Here is a 15,996-nt window from a genome sequence, read left to right on the forward strand (position 1 = left end):
GGAACAAAAAGAAAAAGACGTTTGTTATCAGCCCATGAGACATAAAAGTGCTCACAGATGAACACTCAGGAACTGAGCCCTCAGTCATCCTATAGAAATTAACAAAGCTATACATTTAACTTGATTACACAAAACCTATAATAGCTAACTATTTACCTTACATAGATAAGGCAGGGATAGGAATCTTTAAAAATGCAAGACGTGCAAAACCTTTTGAAAGGATGTAAACTTAATCATAGAGTCAGATCTCCAAAGAGTGAACCTTTTATCATTATCAGGGATCAGAGATCAGTCCAGAACAAAGGAGAGTTGATTGATTATGAACTATTTCACAATCATTTTCACAGGTAGTAAAACATGATGTTCAGCATATTAGAATATATATGTATATCTATGTTAAACACTTTCTGTAAGCTCAAACTTAAGAAAAGAACACTGATTAGCAGCAAAGGACTGGGGCTTTATAAAAAGTGATTTGCATGTCAGAATCATTAAATCAATTATTTAAAAGCATATCACAGCTGATTATTCTACACTTGATAGTAACATCCAGGTAGTCGACTCAAACACATTTTTATTACAGCAATAGAAAAAAAGTGATTTGATTACAAAAGTTCAATAAACCATTTGTGTTTTCAGTTAGCTTTTGTTTGGCAATCCAATAAAGATTACAATAAAGATTAAACCTGGCAGGTGAACACTTTAGATTATGCAACTATATATACCTGTGTGAGGTCGTTGATATACATTTGTCATTATGATTGAAGACATTTTAAAAATATCACTAGATCGATCAATTTCAAATTTCATCTTGCTTTCCTTTGTCGTCATACTTTTCAGAAATTATAAAAGTAATAATATATAATAGTATGTATAGTAATATATTATTACACAATCACAGTCACAATTAGCAACAAATCATGTGTTCTTTAAAGAATAAAATCAAACAATACTTTGGGGGGAGCTACTTGCAGCATGATTGCTGGTCTCCACAGCACCCCCCAGTGGAAGGAGTTACACTTGCACCGTCCAACTGCTGGACCAGCTCAAAGGGATTCACTGACACTGCCTGAAGAGAGAGGAAGATTCTCATAAATGACATCAGTTTGGTTCCTTAGTACTTCAGTATTCAATTAACACAGATTTATTACGCAGCTGCATCCCGTAATATCATAGGCATGTTAAAACTGGTTGCATTCAGGAACTGAGTAAGATTATGGAATGTTTTGAATCAAAACTTACAGGCAGATCTCTTTGATCAACACAACCAGAGTTGTTTATAACAAAAAAAAAAATTGCCATCTGGATTTAAACAAGCAAATATGTAAGATTTTAAGATTGAATAATCGCAGTGATTTTTATGCTTCTTAAATGTTGTATGTTTGACAACAGTTCTTTTAATACTGATGCAATGCCTAGCTTTTTATTTCTCAAACAATCATTTGAATATGTACTCATGTACAGTCAAACCAAAATTTATTTAGACACCTTCAACACTTCTCACACTTTTTACACTGTGCTACACACTACAGTCGTGGCCAAAGGTTTTGAGAATGACACAAATATTAGTTTTCACAAAGTTTGCTGCTAAACTGCTTTTAGATCTTTGTTTCAGTTGTTTCTGTGATGTACTGAAATATAATTACAAGCACTTCATACGTTGCAAAGGCTCTTATCGACAATTACATGACATTTATGCAAAGAGTCAGTATTTGCAGTGTTGGCCCTTCTTTTTCAGGACCTCTGCAATTCGACTGGGCATGCTCTCAATCAACTTCTGGGCCAAATCCTGACTGATAGCAACCCATTCTGTCATAATCACTTCTTGGAGTTTGTCAGAATTAGTGGGTTTTTGTTTGTCCACCCGCCTCTTGAAGATTGACCACAAGTTCTCAATGGGATTAAGATCTGGGGAGTTTCCAGGCCATGGACCCAAAATTTCAACGTTTTGGTCCCCGAGCCACTTAGTTATCACTTTTTCCTTATGGCACGGTGCTCCATCGTGCTGGAAAATGCATTGTTCTTCACCAAACTGTTGTTGGATTGTTGGAAGAAGTTGCTGTTGGAGGGTGTTTTGGTACCTTTCTTTATTCATGGCTGTGTTTTTGGGCAAAATTGTGAGTGAGCCCAATCCCTTGAATGAGAAGCAACCCCACACATGAATGGTCTCAGGATGCTTTACTGTTGGCATGACACAGGACTGATGGTAGCGCTCACCTTTTCTTCTCCGGACAAGCCTTTTTCCAGATGCCCCAAACAATCGGAAAGAGGCTTCATCGGAAAATATGACTTTTCCCCAGTCCTCAGCAGTCCATTCGCCATACTTTTTGCAGAAGATCAATCTGTCCCTGATGTTTTTTTTTGGAGAGAAGTGGCTTCTTTGCTGCCCTTCTTGACACCAGGCCATCTTCCAAAAGTCTTGGCCTCACTGTGCGTGCAGATGCGCTCACACCTGCCTGCTGCCATTCCTGAGCAAGCTCTGCACTGGTGGCACTCCGATCCCGCAGCTGAATCCTCTTTAGGAGACGATCCTGGCGCTTGCTGGACTTTCTTGGACGCCCTGAAGCCTTCTTAACAAGAATTGAATCTCTTTCCTTGAAGTTCTTGATGATCCTATAAATTGTTGATTTAGGTGCAATCTTAGTAGCCACAATATCCTTGCCTGTGAAGCCATTTTTATGCAACGCAATGATGGCTGCACGCGTTCCTTTGCAGGTCACCATGGTTAACAATGGAAGAACAATGATTTCAAGCATCACCCTCCTTTTAACATGTCAAGTCTGCCATTCTAACCCAATCAGCCTGACATAATGATCTCCAGCCTTGTGCTCGTCAACATTCTCACCTGAGTTAACAAGACGATTACTGAAATGATCTCAGCAGGTCCTTTAATGACAGTAATGAAATGCAGTGGAAAGTTTTTTTTCGGGATTAAGTTAATTTTCATGGCAAAGAAGGACTATGCAATTAATCTGATCACTCTTCATAACATTTGGAGTATATGCAAATTGCTATTATAAAAACTTAAGCAGCAACTTTTCTAATTTCCAATATTTATGTAATTCTCAAAACTTTTGGCCACAACTGTATATACTAGTTTAGAAAATGGTAATAAAATATGACAAGATCTCAGAGTTAAACGGTGTCAGAACTAATTCATCTTGATAATGTCAGATAAGCAGTCAGCTGTTAAATTTAAGTACACAATTGGTTGACCTAAAATGATATTATATAATTACCAAGCAATGCTTAAAGCATTACTCCACCCCAAAATGAAAAGTTTTGTCATTAATCTCCTCCATGTCGTGCCAAACCTGTAAAAGCTTTGTTCCTCTTTGTCTTTTTGTTTTCTTTGCGCACAAAAAGTATTCAAGTATTCTTCATAACATTACAGTTCAACCACTGATGTTACATGGACTTTTTTTAACAATGTCCTTACTAATTTTCTGGGCCATAAAATGTTCAGTTCCACTGCTGTCTACGCAGGGTCAAAAAGCTCTCGGATTTCATCAAAAATATTTTATTTTGTGTTCGGAAGATGACCGAAGGTCTTGTGGGTTTGGAATGACATGCGGGTGAGTAATTAATGACAGAATTTTCATTTTTGGCTGAACTATCCCTTTAATGCTGTTGAAAGATGTGCAGGAGTCAACTTTTTAGAGAGTGGGTTGACTCTTTGATTGTCTGTGCAACATTGCAGCCAAAAATTCAACTCATGATGGAAATAAATGCTGTGATGTCACATGACATTGTCAAAACAATACCACAATGAATGCACAATCTTGCTGTTTGCGCCCAGTGCATACTCTCGAAAATGGTGCTACGGTGATGAGGAGGAGACGAATTGTTGAATAAAGTCGTTATTTTTTTTTCTTTGAGTAAAAAAAGTATTTTCGTAGTTTCATAAAACTATGGTTGAACCACTTTCAAACTTTTCTGGGCCTTGACAGTGTTATTTACTTGGCAGTCAATGGGACAGCCAAAAACCTTCTGGTTTTCATCCAAAATATCTTAAATTGTGTTAGATTAAATTAAGAAGATGAACAAAGCTTTTATGGGTTTGGAACAACATGAGTGTAAGTTATTCTTGACAAAATTTTCCTTTTGGGGTGGAGTAACCCTTTCGTCTTGTTCAGTATGTGGTATAAAAAGGTCGCATTAGCAATTAAGGAAAAAACACTTAAGCAAAACATGGTCATGTTAAAGCGTCTGAATCATTTTTGGTCACAAATTTTATAAATTTTACTGTATGAAGAATTTTTGGGTACAATATGTCACAATTTACTTTATTTTGCTATCTCCACTCACATAAATTAACTATAGATTCCTGCACCCAATAGAGAAAAAAAATATCAAAATTAAATCTGGTGTCTGATTAATTTGATCAAATATATCTTAATTTGTGTTCCGAAGATGAACGATGGTTTTACGGGTGAAATGAAAGTTCTGTCATTAATTACTCACCCTCATGTCGTTCCAACGTGAACTAACCCTATAAGCTCAGGACTCTGTGGCAGCCAATTCATACAAGAAAACAATTCCTCAAGCTCACTTAACCACTATGTCACAAATTAAGCCTGGTGAATTTTGGCATTGTCGTACTGGAATATGTACCATGTCTTCCAACATGGTTGTTTAAGAAAGGAAAGGAAAGGAAAGGAAAGGAAAGGAAAGGAAAGGAAAGGAAAGGAAAGGAAGTGACGTGTGGCCAAGTAAGGTAACCCATACTCTGAATTTGTGCTCTGCATTGAACCCATATAAGTGCACACAGACCCGGAGCAGTGGGCAGCCAATGCTGTGGCGCCCGAGGAGCAGTTGGGGGTTCGATGCCTTGCTCGCTTAGTCGTGGTATTGAGGGTGTAGAGAGCGCTGGTTATTCACTCCCCCCACCTACAATCGAACCCGCAACCTTCGGGTTACAAGTCTGACTCTCTAACCATTAGGCCACAACTGCCCCTAAAAAGCTATGCACTGCATCATTTAGGGTTAAAAGAACTGTTGCAAAACATTTAACACGTCAGAAACATGATCCAATCCTTGACTCTTCAGTATTTGCTTATTTAAATTCCAATGGCAACTGGGATATATATACACATAAAAAATATATCTTTAGGTCAGATTTTTTTTAATTGTGCTAAAGTGTTGTAAGTATTTCTAAAAACTCCTTTCTTGTGTTTGAAAGGACTGAATCACTAGCAGCACTGATAAGATGGCATTCTTTGTTTGGGAGGGCAGGGATTCCTCAGTGGCCAATTAAGGCATTTTTAGTACAGCTGGGTAACATTGTGTGGCTGATGGGACTACAGCAACTAATATGAAATGTTTTGAATGCTGGTAGTTATTTTGAAAGCTGGTGGTAAGTCTAAATTAATTTTTACAGCTGAAACTTAATTGCACCATTATGCACAGGAGTGACATAATATTAAGTGCATTACTGAATATAGACTGAGACTAAGAAAATTAGGCATGTGATAGGAAATCTTACTTTGGGTTTGGCCCAGCATCCACCAGAGCCAGAGGGTTTCAACCCCTGAAGCTGAAATGTGAATTCTTCAGAAAATCTGGAGCTGCTCAAGATGCTGGCCACATCACCATCCACCTCCATCTCTTTATCTACCTAGAGAAACACAATAAAGTATTGTAATCACGCTTGTTCACAACATACACTACTGTTCAAAGGTATGGGGTCGGTAAGAATTTTAAATGTTTTTGAAAGATGCTTCTTTTGCTCACCAAGGCTTCACTTATTTGTCACAAATTACAGTTTGCAATTTATGTAATTTATTCTAATAATGCAGCTGAATTTCTAGCAGCCATTACACCAGCCTTCGGTCTCTAACATGTGGCAGTTGGACATTGCGGTGGATCAGAGATAAAAAAAAAAAAAAAAAAAAAAAAAATTATATATATATATATATATATATATATATATATATATATATATATATCTTCTTTAGTTATATCGTGTACTAAGACCGGTGGAAATGCAAAGTTGCGAGTTTCTAGGCTGATAAGATTAGGAACTACACTCCCATTCCGGCGTAATAGTCAAGGAAGTTTGCTGCCATAATAAGGCTCAAGCAGGAGCAGTAATACCACGCAGCACACTTGTAAATCCTAAACTAGCTGGGAACTCATTTCTGATAATACTCCGCCTGCTTCGGCCATATTACGGCAGCAAACTTCCTTGACTATTACTCCGGAATGGGAGTGTAGTTCCTAATCTTATCAGCCTAGAAACTCGCAGCTTTGCATTTCCACCGGTCTTAGTACACGATATAACTACAGAAGAGTCAAGTTTTAAATACAACAAATACGGAAACTCGTTGGTCATTTTTGAACGCGATGCTATTGGTCTAATAGGATTCAATGATCTATGCTAAGCTATGCTGAAAGTGATATCGCCAGAACAGGAGAACGGCTGAATGGATTTCAAAACGGTAAAACCCAACTTATTAACTCGGGGGGAGTTGCAGAATGAGCCTATTTCCAAAAAAAGTGGAGTGTTCCTTTAATCTGAGTTCGTCTCACATGATGCATTTTTGTCTGATACATTTTAATCTGTGTCTGTTTCGTGCGATGTTTAATTGTATGAGACCTGACATCGTTTTTCCTGAGACCTGAAGCCTTTCAGTCTGAGGCGCAATGCCGTTTCGTCCTGTGACTGACGCCTTTTAGTCTGAGGCATAACACCTTTTTGTTGTATGGCTGAGGTTTGAGGATGTCCTCAAACCCCAAGGTTTAATTTGGTTTTGTCTGTGTATGTTTTTTTGACTTATATGACTGACAGACTGCAACAGTTTGAGTTAAAAGTTTTTGTTTGTGTTCTACTGAAGAAAAAAGTCACATCTCGAATCCCTTGGGGGTAAGCAGATAAACATCAAATTTTCATTTTTGGGAGAACACAGCTGAGCCACTTTGATGTTACTCTTACGGTACTATTCATTTATTCAAAAACATTCATTATAACTGTTGGACCTGATATGCATGATAAACTCAGTTGAAGAAAAAAATGCAGATCTGCTACATACCTTAAAGTTATACTGGGCATCAAACTCGAAGCTTTCCTCTGCACCCGTAATTTCTCCATTGTACATGACTAGACAGGACTTCTTCTCTGAACCTTTTGGTAACTTGAAGAGCCGGTATGTGGCTGACACAAATTTGTAGTCACCTAAACAAATGTAGTGAAACTATGAACTAACGCAATCATAAGAATTATGTTAAAAAAATAAAATTCATCTTTATGATGCATATTATGGTCAGTTTAGTGTAATTCCTCTAAATTGATCAATGTATCAGGGCTTTTTTAAATATAATTTCAGTATGGTAAAGAAATTCTGAACTAGGAACCATTTTCAAATAAGAAATAGAGCTAGGGCTTTTTTTTCAGTGGCAGATACTCAGCTGTTCTACACACAAGATTTTTTTAGGTACAAAAACCCACATGTGGTGCATATGTGGTATCTGGTACCAGAGAAGAAATTTCCCCCAGACCACTGCCTTAACCAACATCTCAAGACTAAGAGTGTTGCTGGAGTGAAAATCAGCATGCTTGTGATTCAGCCAGTGTGTTGTCATTTACTCAACCTCAAGTCATTACAAACCTGTATAACTTATGTTCTATGGATCAGAAAAGAAGATATTTTAAGAAACTGGTAACGCGTTACAATAATCTGTTAACATTAGTCAATGTATTAACTAACACGGACAAACAACAAACTATACATTTATTGCACTATTTATTAATCTTTGTTAATGTTAGTTAATGAAAATAGTTGTTCATTATTTGTTCATCTTAGTTCACAGGGCATTAACTAATGTTAACAAACACAACTTGTGATTTTAATAATGCATTAGTAAATGCTGAAAAATGCTGTACAAGTATTGTTCATTCTTAGTTTATGTAAACTAACTGATGTTAACTAATTAATTCTATTGTAAAGTGTTTCCAAGAATTATTTCCCCCAATACAGTGCAAGTCAATAATCACTAAAACGGTTTGGTTACCAAAATTATTCTTTCGCATTTAGCAGAAGAAAGACATTTTTACAGGTTTAGAAATTCATTTCATTTTTTGGATGAACTATTTCTTTAATTTTACTAATAATTTTGATACACTGGCAAACTCACAAGACACAAACTGACCAAAAATATGCTTATTTTTGCTCTGCCAGCAACAAAAGTTTCAAAAACAGATTTAGTTTTTCTTGGGTGCAGCAAACACAGTCAAGTGTTAAACAAACAAGTTAGTTCAATACAGTCTAGTGCTAATTATTTTTTGCTTACCATTAGAAGGTGGCATATTTTAACACAAAATTCTCACCAAGCAGTTTTTCTAGGTCCTTGTTGCCCACAGTGATGATGCTAGCAGTAACCAGCCTGGGTTTACAGAACCCAACCTCTTCAGCCAGTTGTATCAGGTCTTCCCACCACAATGCTCCACTGAGGCATTCACCTGATCAATACATCCAATACAGCCTGTATCAGTGTCATTTTATTATATGTAACATTTAACACAGTGGCATAGCTTGCAACATTTAGAAAGCAGGGTTTCGGCAAGTTTGATGATGTTAAATTTGAGATCAAGTAAACAAAATGTAAGTAATACAAGTAAGAGAACACAGTACAGTGGCATGCAAAAGTTTGGGAAGCCCTTGCAGAATCTGTGAATATGCAAAAAGTTTTAACAAAATAAGAGAGACCATACAAAATGCATGTTATTTTTTTAGTACTGAGTAAGATATTTTATACAAAAGATGTTTACATAGTCCACAAGACAAAAAATTCTTAAAACAACCAACTTCAAAAGTTTGGAAGCCCTTGGTTCTTAATACTGTGTGTGGTTACCTGGATGATCTACGACTGTTTTTTATTTTTTTGCGATGGTTGTTCATGAGTCCCTTATTTGTTCTGAACAGTTGAACTAAGCACTGTTCTTGAGAAAAATCCTCCAGGTCCTGCAGATTCTCCAGTTTTCCAGCATCTTTTGAACCCTATCTGAACTCAAACACAACTTTTAAAAAAGGTTAAAACATTCACTGATGCTCCAGAAGGAAACACAATGCATTTAAAGTCGGGGGATGAAAGATTTGTTCTTATTTTGTTGTAATATCTTTTTTTTTCCATTTAGTACTGCCCTTCGGAACCAGCAGAAGATACTTGCATGTCTCCTGGAAGACAAATTAAGTACAATTTACCCTGATTTTCACATTCAAAAATCCCTTAATGCATTATGTTTCCTTCTTTAGCCTCAGTGAATGTTTGAACCTATTTTAATAGTTGTGTCTGAGTCCCTCAATTGTCCTCAGTGTAAAAAGTTGGATGAATCTGAAGGGCCTGCTTAAGAACTGAAGAATCTGCAGGACCTGGAGGATTTTTCTGCATAGTTTAACTGTTCAGAACAAATAAGGGACATGAACAACCACCACAAATCAAAAAAAGTTTTACACAGTTTTAAGAACCAAGGGTTCCCAAACTTCTAAAGGGCGTTATTTTAATAATTTCAGCTATTTTTATTGTCTTGGACTATATGCAAACATCTTTTTTGTAAAACATCACATGCATTTTGTATGATGTGTCTTCTAAGCTACTGGAGTACAGAAATAATACAAATTTATATTCTCTCGCAGTGTTATTTTCTAATTTTCCACTGCAAATGTTTAACGATGAATAACTCAAGACAATTAAAACAAGGCATACACTTAATTTTGTCCAGTTTCTCAGAAAATAAGACTTTATATCTTCATTTAATCAGTAAATGTATTTGATTAAAAGATGTTTAGATATTTGTAATTTTGAAAACAAGACAAAACACTAAGGATGATTTAATTTAATTTTGAGCAATACATACAACACTATGACTTTATGAATGTAGGACTTTCAGCTCCGATTTAAGACCTTTTAAAAGAGTAGTTCACTTTCAGAACTAAACAGAAATTTACAGATAATGTACTCACCCCCTTGTCATCCAAGATGTTCATGTCTTTCTTTCTTCAGTCGTAAAGAAATGGTGTTTTTTGAGGAAAGCATTTCAGGATTTCTCTCCATATAATGGATTTCTATGGTGTTCCTGAGTTTGAACTTCCAAAATGCAGTTTAAATGCAGCTACAAAGGGCTCTAAATGATCCCAGCTGAGTAAGAAGGGTCTTATCTAGCGGAACGATCTGTTATTGTCTAAAAATATTTACAACTTATATACTTTTTAAACTTAATTGCATGTCTTGCCAAGCTAGACAAGATAGGCATTTGAGGTTAAAAAGTATATAAATATATATATATATATATATTTTTTTTTAAATAACCCATGGTTTTGCTAAATAAGACTTGGCTGTGATCGTTTAGAGCCCTTTGAAGCTCCATTTTGGAAGTTTAAACTCAGGGGCACCATAGAAGCCCATTATATGGAGTGAAATCCTTTTACTCAAAAAACAATTTCTTTACGACTGAAAAAAGAAAGACATGAACATCTTGGAGGAGAAGGGGGTGAGTACATTAACTGTAAATTGTTGTTCTGAAAGTGAACTACTCCTTTAAGGCCTTAATTTGTTTAAGACCTTTTTAAAGACTTTTCAAGGAAAGTTTCTTACCCCATAACACTTTGTCGGCCTTGAGGTCTTCAGAGATTCTAGCATCACTATAAACATCACTAAAGTACAATTCTCCTCCATCCTAAACACAAACCAAATAGAAATCTTTATGTTGATATTGAAATCTTTTTGTTTGTTAATGAGCTAAAAAATAAAGAAACTGAATCCTGTCTGAAATCGAGGTACCTTCAGTACACGGTAAGCCTCCCTCAGGACACTGGATTTATTTGGTGACAGGTTCACCACACAGTTTGATCTTTTGAAGTAAAAGAACAAAAACCGCCAGTTAATTGCTTGTTTATGCTAAAAAGTAGTGGAAACTAAACAGACTCTAACTAACAGTTTTGTGTCAGCAAACAATTTAGAAGTTATTTTTCTTCACAAATGTACTATTATTTTGAAACTGGGAAAGCTTACATGATGATATCATATGATTTTTCCTCCAGACCTGCCTCTGCCAAGGCCTCAATGTAGCCTTGAGCAAAGTTCACGTTTGGCTTTTTATAGCCAAATTTTTGCATGTGGTAGTCGATGTATTTCCTAGCCACCTCAAGCTGTAAAACAAAGACATCTAAACAGTTTACATACACTGCTTTTGTCATTATGCCAAATGCATTTAAGATAGTAAATGAAAAACATGCATTTATTAGCTCTGTCAATCAATTCAAATATTTAATCATTATTAATTTCAGAATTTGTTTGGCGAAAACTAAACATCAAGACTGCTGTAATTACTAGCTTTGCCATTTCTTTTAAAAGCATGCTGAAATATCAGCGAAACAGTGTACTAATCTGTCATATATAATAATTAGTAGCAAAAGTCCATATAACAGCATTCAATTGTTATTCAACATTTTCAAGGAATTTACCTGATCGTCAGTCATGTCGATGCCTGTGACATGTCCCTTCTCTCCTACGAGCTGGCTGAGCAGGTAGCAGTCCCGTCCACTCCCACAGCCAAGATCAAGCACCCTGCAGCCCTCCAAACACTCAGGGACCACCAGACCACAGCCATAGTACCTGAGAGGTGGGACACAAGTTATTCTGCCACCAAGGGGTCACTACTGAATCATTGTGAAAGGCAATATGTAAAACTGGAAAGAATTTTAAATGTCAAAATGTTTAGGAAGTATCATCAGAATAAAACAATAGAACTGTAATGAGACAACGTATAATTAGTTGTATTTTTAAAAAAGTATCTAAAAGTGAGCTTTTCAATCAAATATTTGAAATCTGTTCATCTTATTTCATTATATCATATGTTGTTTTAAGAAATGTATGCATGTAATTTATATATAGATTTATGTAAAGGTTTTTCCTTTTGAAAGGATTCATTAAATTGATCAAGTGACAGTAAGTGACATTTATAATGTTTCAAAATTTGATTTCAAATAAATGCTGTTTTTGAACTTTCTAATCATCAAAAAAATCCAGAAAACAATGCACTACAGTTTCAACAAAAATATTAAGCAGCACAACGTTAGCTTTCAAAATTGATAATAATAATAAATGTTTCTTTAGCAGAAAATCAGGATGATAAATGATGAATTTTAAAGGATCTTGTGACACTGGAGACTGCAGTAATGGCTATTGAAAATTCAGCTTTGCATCACAGGAATAAATTACATTTTACAATACAGTGCCTTGGAAAGGCATTCATTTTTTAATGTTTGGTTATGTTGCTGCCTTATGTTACACTGTTTTAAATTACTTTTTTCCCCCACATCAATCTACACTCCATACACCATAATGACAAAGCAAAAACAGAATAATCACAACTTTGTACATTTATTAAAAATAAAAAACCTGAAATAAGAACATTGCATAAATATTCATACCCTTATCTCAGTACTTAGCTGAAGCACCTTTACAGCCTAAGTCTTTTTATGTTTGATGTGACAAGCCTTGCACATTTTGAACAATTGCATTTGGCAGTTATCTGCCATTCTTCTCCTCACCTCTTCACCTCTCAAGCTCGGTCAGCTTGGATGGGGGCAGACATATATTTTCAGGTTTTCTCCAGAAATGTTTGATTGGGTTCTAAGCTAGGCTGTGGCTGGGCCACTCAAGGACATTCACAGAGTTGTCTTTAAGCCAGGGCTGTGCAGGTGATGAGCAGTGCCCAGTTTCCTCCAAACATGATGCTTGGAATTGAGATTCATCAGACCACAGAATCTTGTTTCTCACAGTCTCACAGGGTCCTTCACCTGCTTTTTTGCAAATTCCAAGTGTGTTTGCATGTGTCTTTATTGAGGAAAAGACTGAATCTTGCCACACTGCCATAAAGCCCAGATCGGTGGAGTGTTGCATTGATGTTTGTCCTTCTGTAGGTTTCTCCTATATCTACATATGAGCGAGGATTTCAGCTAGAGTGATCATCTGGTTCTTGGTCACGAAAGCCCATCTTCCTCATTTGGTCAGTTTTGCCAGTTCCTATAATCCTGTTTCCGAGCTCTACAGGCAGGGTTTTTTTTTTTTTTATCTCAGGGCTTGGTTTTTGCTCTGATATGCATGACCTTTTATTAAGACATATGTGACTCATTCAATTTGCCACAGGTCATGCAATGGAATTTTTTTAACAAAGTTTTGTTTTTGCTTTGCCATTATAGTGTGTGTATAGAGTGAAGATTGAAGTGAAAAAACTGTTTAAAGCAGTTTAACGTAAGGCAGAAACATAAAACATGGAAAAAAAGTAGTTCAGACTCAAACTACAAGTGTGGTTTGTAAATGGTTTGTGAGCTTATTAAAGTCATTATGTTCCATGTCATTATGTTGCTAAGTTGTACTCAAAGACATCTTATATACAGGTATGTGCCAAAAAAAATTGAATATCGAGGGAAAGTCCATTTATTTCAGTAATTTGTTTCAAATAGTGAAACTTGTATGTTATATTAGTTCACTACACACAGAGTGAAATATTTCAAGCCTTTATTTGTTTCAATTTTGATGCTTATGGATTAAAGTAAAAAAAAAAAAATCCAGTATTTCACAAAATTAGAATATTTCATGTGACCAATAAAAAAACGATCTTAAACACATGTTGGCCTTCTGAAAAGTGTGTTAATGTACTGTATTATGTCCTCAGTACTTTGTTGGGCCTCCTTTTGCACTAATTACAGCATCAAGGCGGCGTGGCATGGAGGCGATCAGCCTTTGACACAGATGAGGTGTTATGGTAGCCCAAGTTGCTTTGATATTGGCCTTTAGCTCGCCTGCATTTCGGGGTCTCTGTTCCCTAATCTTCCTGTTGACAATACCCCATAGATATTCAATGGGGTTTAAGTCAGGAGAGTTTGCCGCCCAATAAAGTACAGTTATTCCATGGCTATTAAACCAGGTACTGGTAGTTTTGGCTTTGTGTGCAGGTGCCAAATCCTGCTGGAAAATAAAATCATCATCTCCAGAAAGCTTGTCAGCAGCAGGCTACATGAAGCGCTCTAAATTTCCTGGTAGACAGCTGCGTTGACTGTGGACTTGATAAAAGACAATGGACCCACACCAGCAAATGACATGGCTCCCCAAACCATCACTGACTGTGGAAACTTCACCCTGGACTTCTATGCCTCTCCGATCTTCCTCCAGACTCTGGGACCTTGATTTCCAAATGAAATGCAAAATTTGCTTTCATCTGAAAACAGGACTTGGGACCACTGGGCAACAGACCAGTACTTTTTTTTTCCTTAGCCCAGCACAGACGCTTCTGATGTTGTTTTTGGTTCAGGAATGGCTTGACGCATGAAATTCTCCAGCTGTAGCCCATGTCATACAGACGTCTGTATGTGGTTCTTGATGCACTGACACCAGCCTCAGTCCACTCCTTATGAAGCTCCCCCAGATTTCTGAACCGCCCTTGCTTGACAATCCTCTCAAGGCTACGGTCATCCCGGTCACTTGTGCACCTTTTCCAGGCACATTTTTCCCTTCCTTTTAACACTCTGTTAATATACTTTGATACTGTGCTCTGTGAGCATCCAGCTTCTTTTGCAATTGCCTTTTGAGACTTTTCCTCCTTATGGAGGGTGTCAATGATGGTCTTCTGCACAACCGTCAAGTCAGCAGTCTTCCCCATGATTCTGAAGCCTACTAAGCCAGACTGAGACACTTTAAAGGCTGAGGAAACCTTTGCAGGTGTTTTGCGTTAATTAGCTGACTAGATTGGAACACAGGGAGCCTACAATGTTGAGCTTCGTCATGATATTCTAATTTTGTGAAATACTGGATTTGGTTTTTTTGTCTTTAATCCATAATCATTAAAACTGAAACAAAGGCTTGAAATATTTCACTTTGTGTGTAGTGAACTAATATAACAAACAAGTTTCACTTTTTGAAACAAATTATCGAAATAAATGGACTTTCCCTCGATATTCTAATTTTTTTAGCACATACCTGTATGCATGTATTAACTAAATCATCACAACATTTATCGAAGTAAACCTCACCTTGCAATTACATCCGGATGGATCTCAGCTATCACTTTTTTCACGTATGCAGGAACAGGCTTGCCAGACGGAACGCAAGCATTGCTTTTCAGGTCAGATGTCTTCGTCAGTATCTTTCCATAGTATTCCTGTATTAAAGATTCATTATTACAACATGTTTAACACAATCCCGCAAACAAAATATTAATGTTATAACGGTGAGGTGCATTGGCTGCGATGTGAGATGTAGAAAATAACAAGCGATGATAAAATCTAATGTTACTTTCATTTTGTTATACAACATAAACCATACAGCCTTTACAATTCAACACAGTTTCGTTTTTTAAAAGTGTTAAAAAAACATACCTTCACGTCATTGTAGACACTTGCTCCTCCAGGCTTGTTACTACAAACAGTAAGAAGAAATTTTACTGAAAATAACGTCACTTGTCTTTGTTTTGAACAGAATTGCCTATGTTATGTATGCTGGGCGACTCTTGTCGCGACGTAACGTAAAAGTCTATTTTGGTATTATAAAATGAAAGCTCGGTTATTTGCAAACTTAAATCACACTGCAGATCAAATCTAACATATTCGAATTATGAGCAACATAAAAAGTTTTACCTGGCGTCTGCCATGATGAACGAGTAGCGTTATGTGTTTTAGCCTTTCTCGACCTCCGTAGCTTGACAAATTCAGCCAATCAGTGAGCAATATGAAACAGCCCACAGACCTGATATATAAATGCTGAAGGAGGAACAGTCATGATGATTATGCATAAAGTACTGAAGTAAATGATTTATAATATAGTGTAATAAAAAAAATCTTACTGTCTTATATAGCTGCGACTCTTAGACCTAATATCTGCTTTCGACTTATAACGTTCGAAGGCAAGATACGAAGCATAAGCTGTGTTTCGTTCATGTTTCTGATTTCAAATACCAAGAGAAAGTGGCATTCGAGTGAGAGTTTTAAAATATTTACATTA

At 36.5% G+C, this 15,996-nt stretch overlaps 1 protein-coding gene across 1 annotated transcript; it reads right to left on the reverse strand.

Moving 5' to 3' along the window:
- Window positions 1–557: 557 nt before the first annotated feature.
- Window positions 558–15,748, reverse strand: as3mt (arsenite methyltransferase). The gene is made up of 11 exons (XM_073841557.1): window positions 15,633–15,748; window positions 15,375–15,414; window positions 15,030–15,157; window positions 11,460–11,610; window positions 11,008–11,144; window positions 10,777–10,846; window positions 10,591–10,672; window positions 8,327–8,458; window positions 7,032–7,174; window positions 5,486–5,617; window positions 558–1,069 (listed from the first exon to the last, which is right to left on the reverse strand). The coding sequence occupies exons 1-11, from the start codon at window positions 15,644–15,646 to the stop codon at window positions 965–967; spliced, it is 1,134 nt and encodes a 377-aa protein (XP_073697658.1). The 5' UTR covers window positions 15,647–15,748; the 3' UTR covers window positions 558–964.
- Between the last annotated feature and the right edge of the window lie 248 nt (window positions 15,749–15,996).

This window comes from Garra rufa, chromosome 6 (assembly GCF_049309525.1).
Source record: "Garra rufa chromosome 6, GarRuf1.0, whole genome shotgun sequence".
In the NCBI taxonomy this organism is placed as follows: Eukaryota; Metazoa; Chordata; class Actinopteri; order Cypriniformes; family Cyprinidae; genus Garra; species Garra rufa.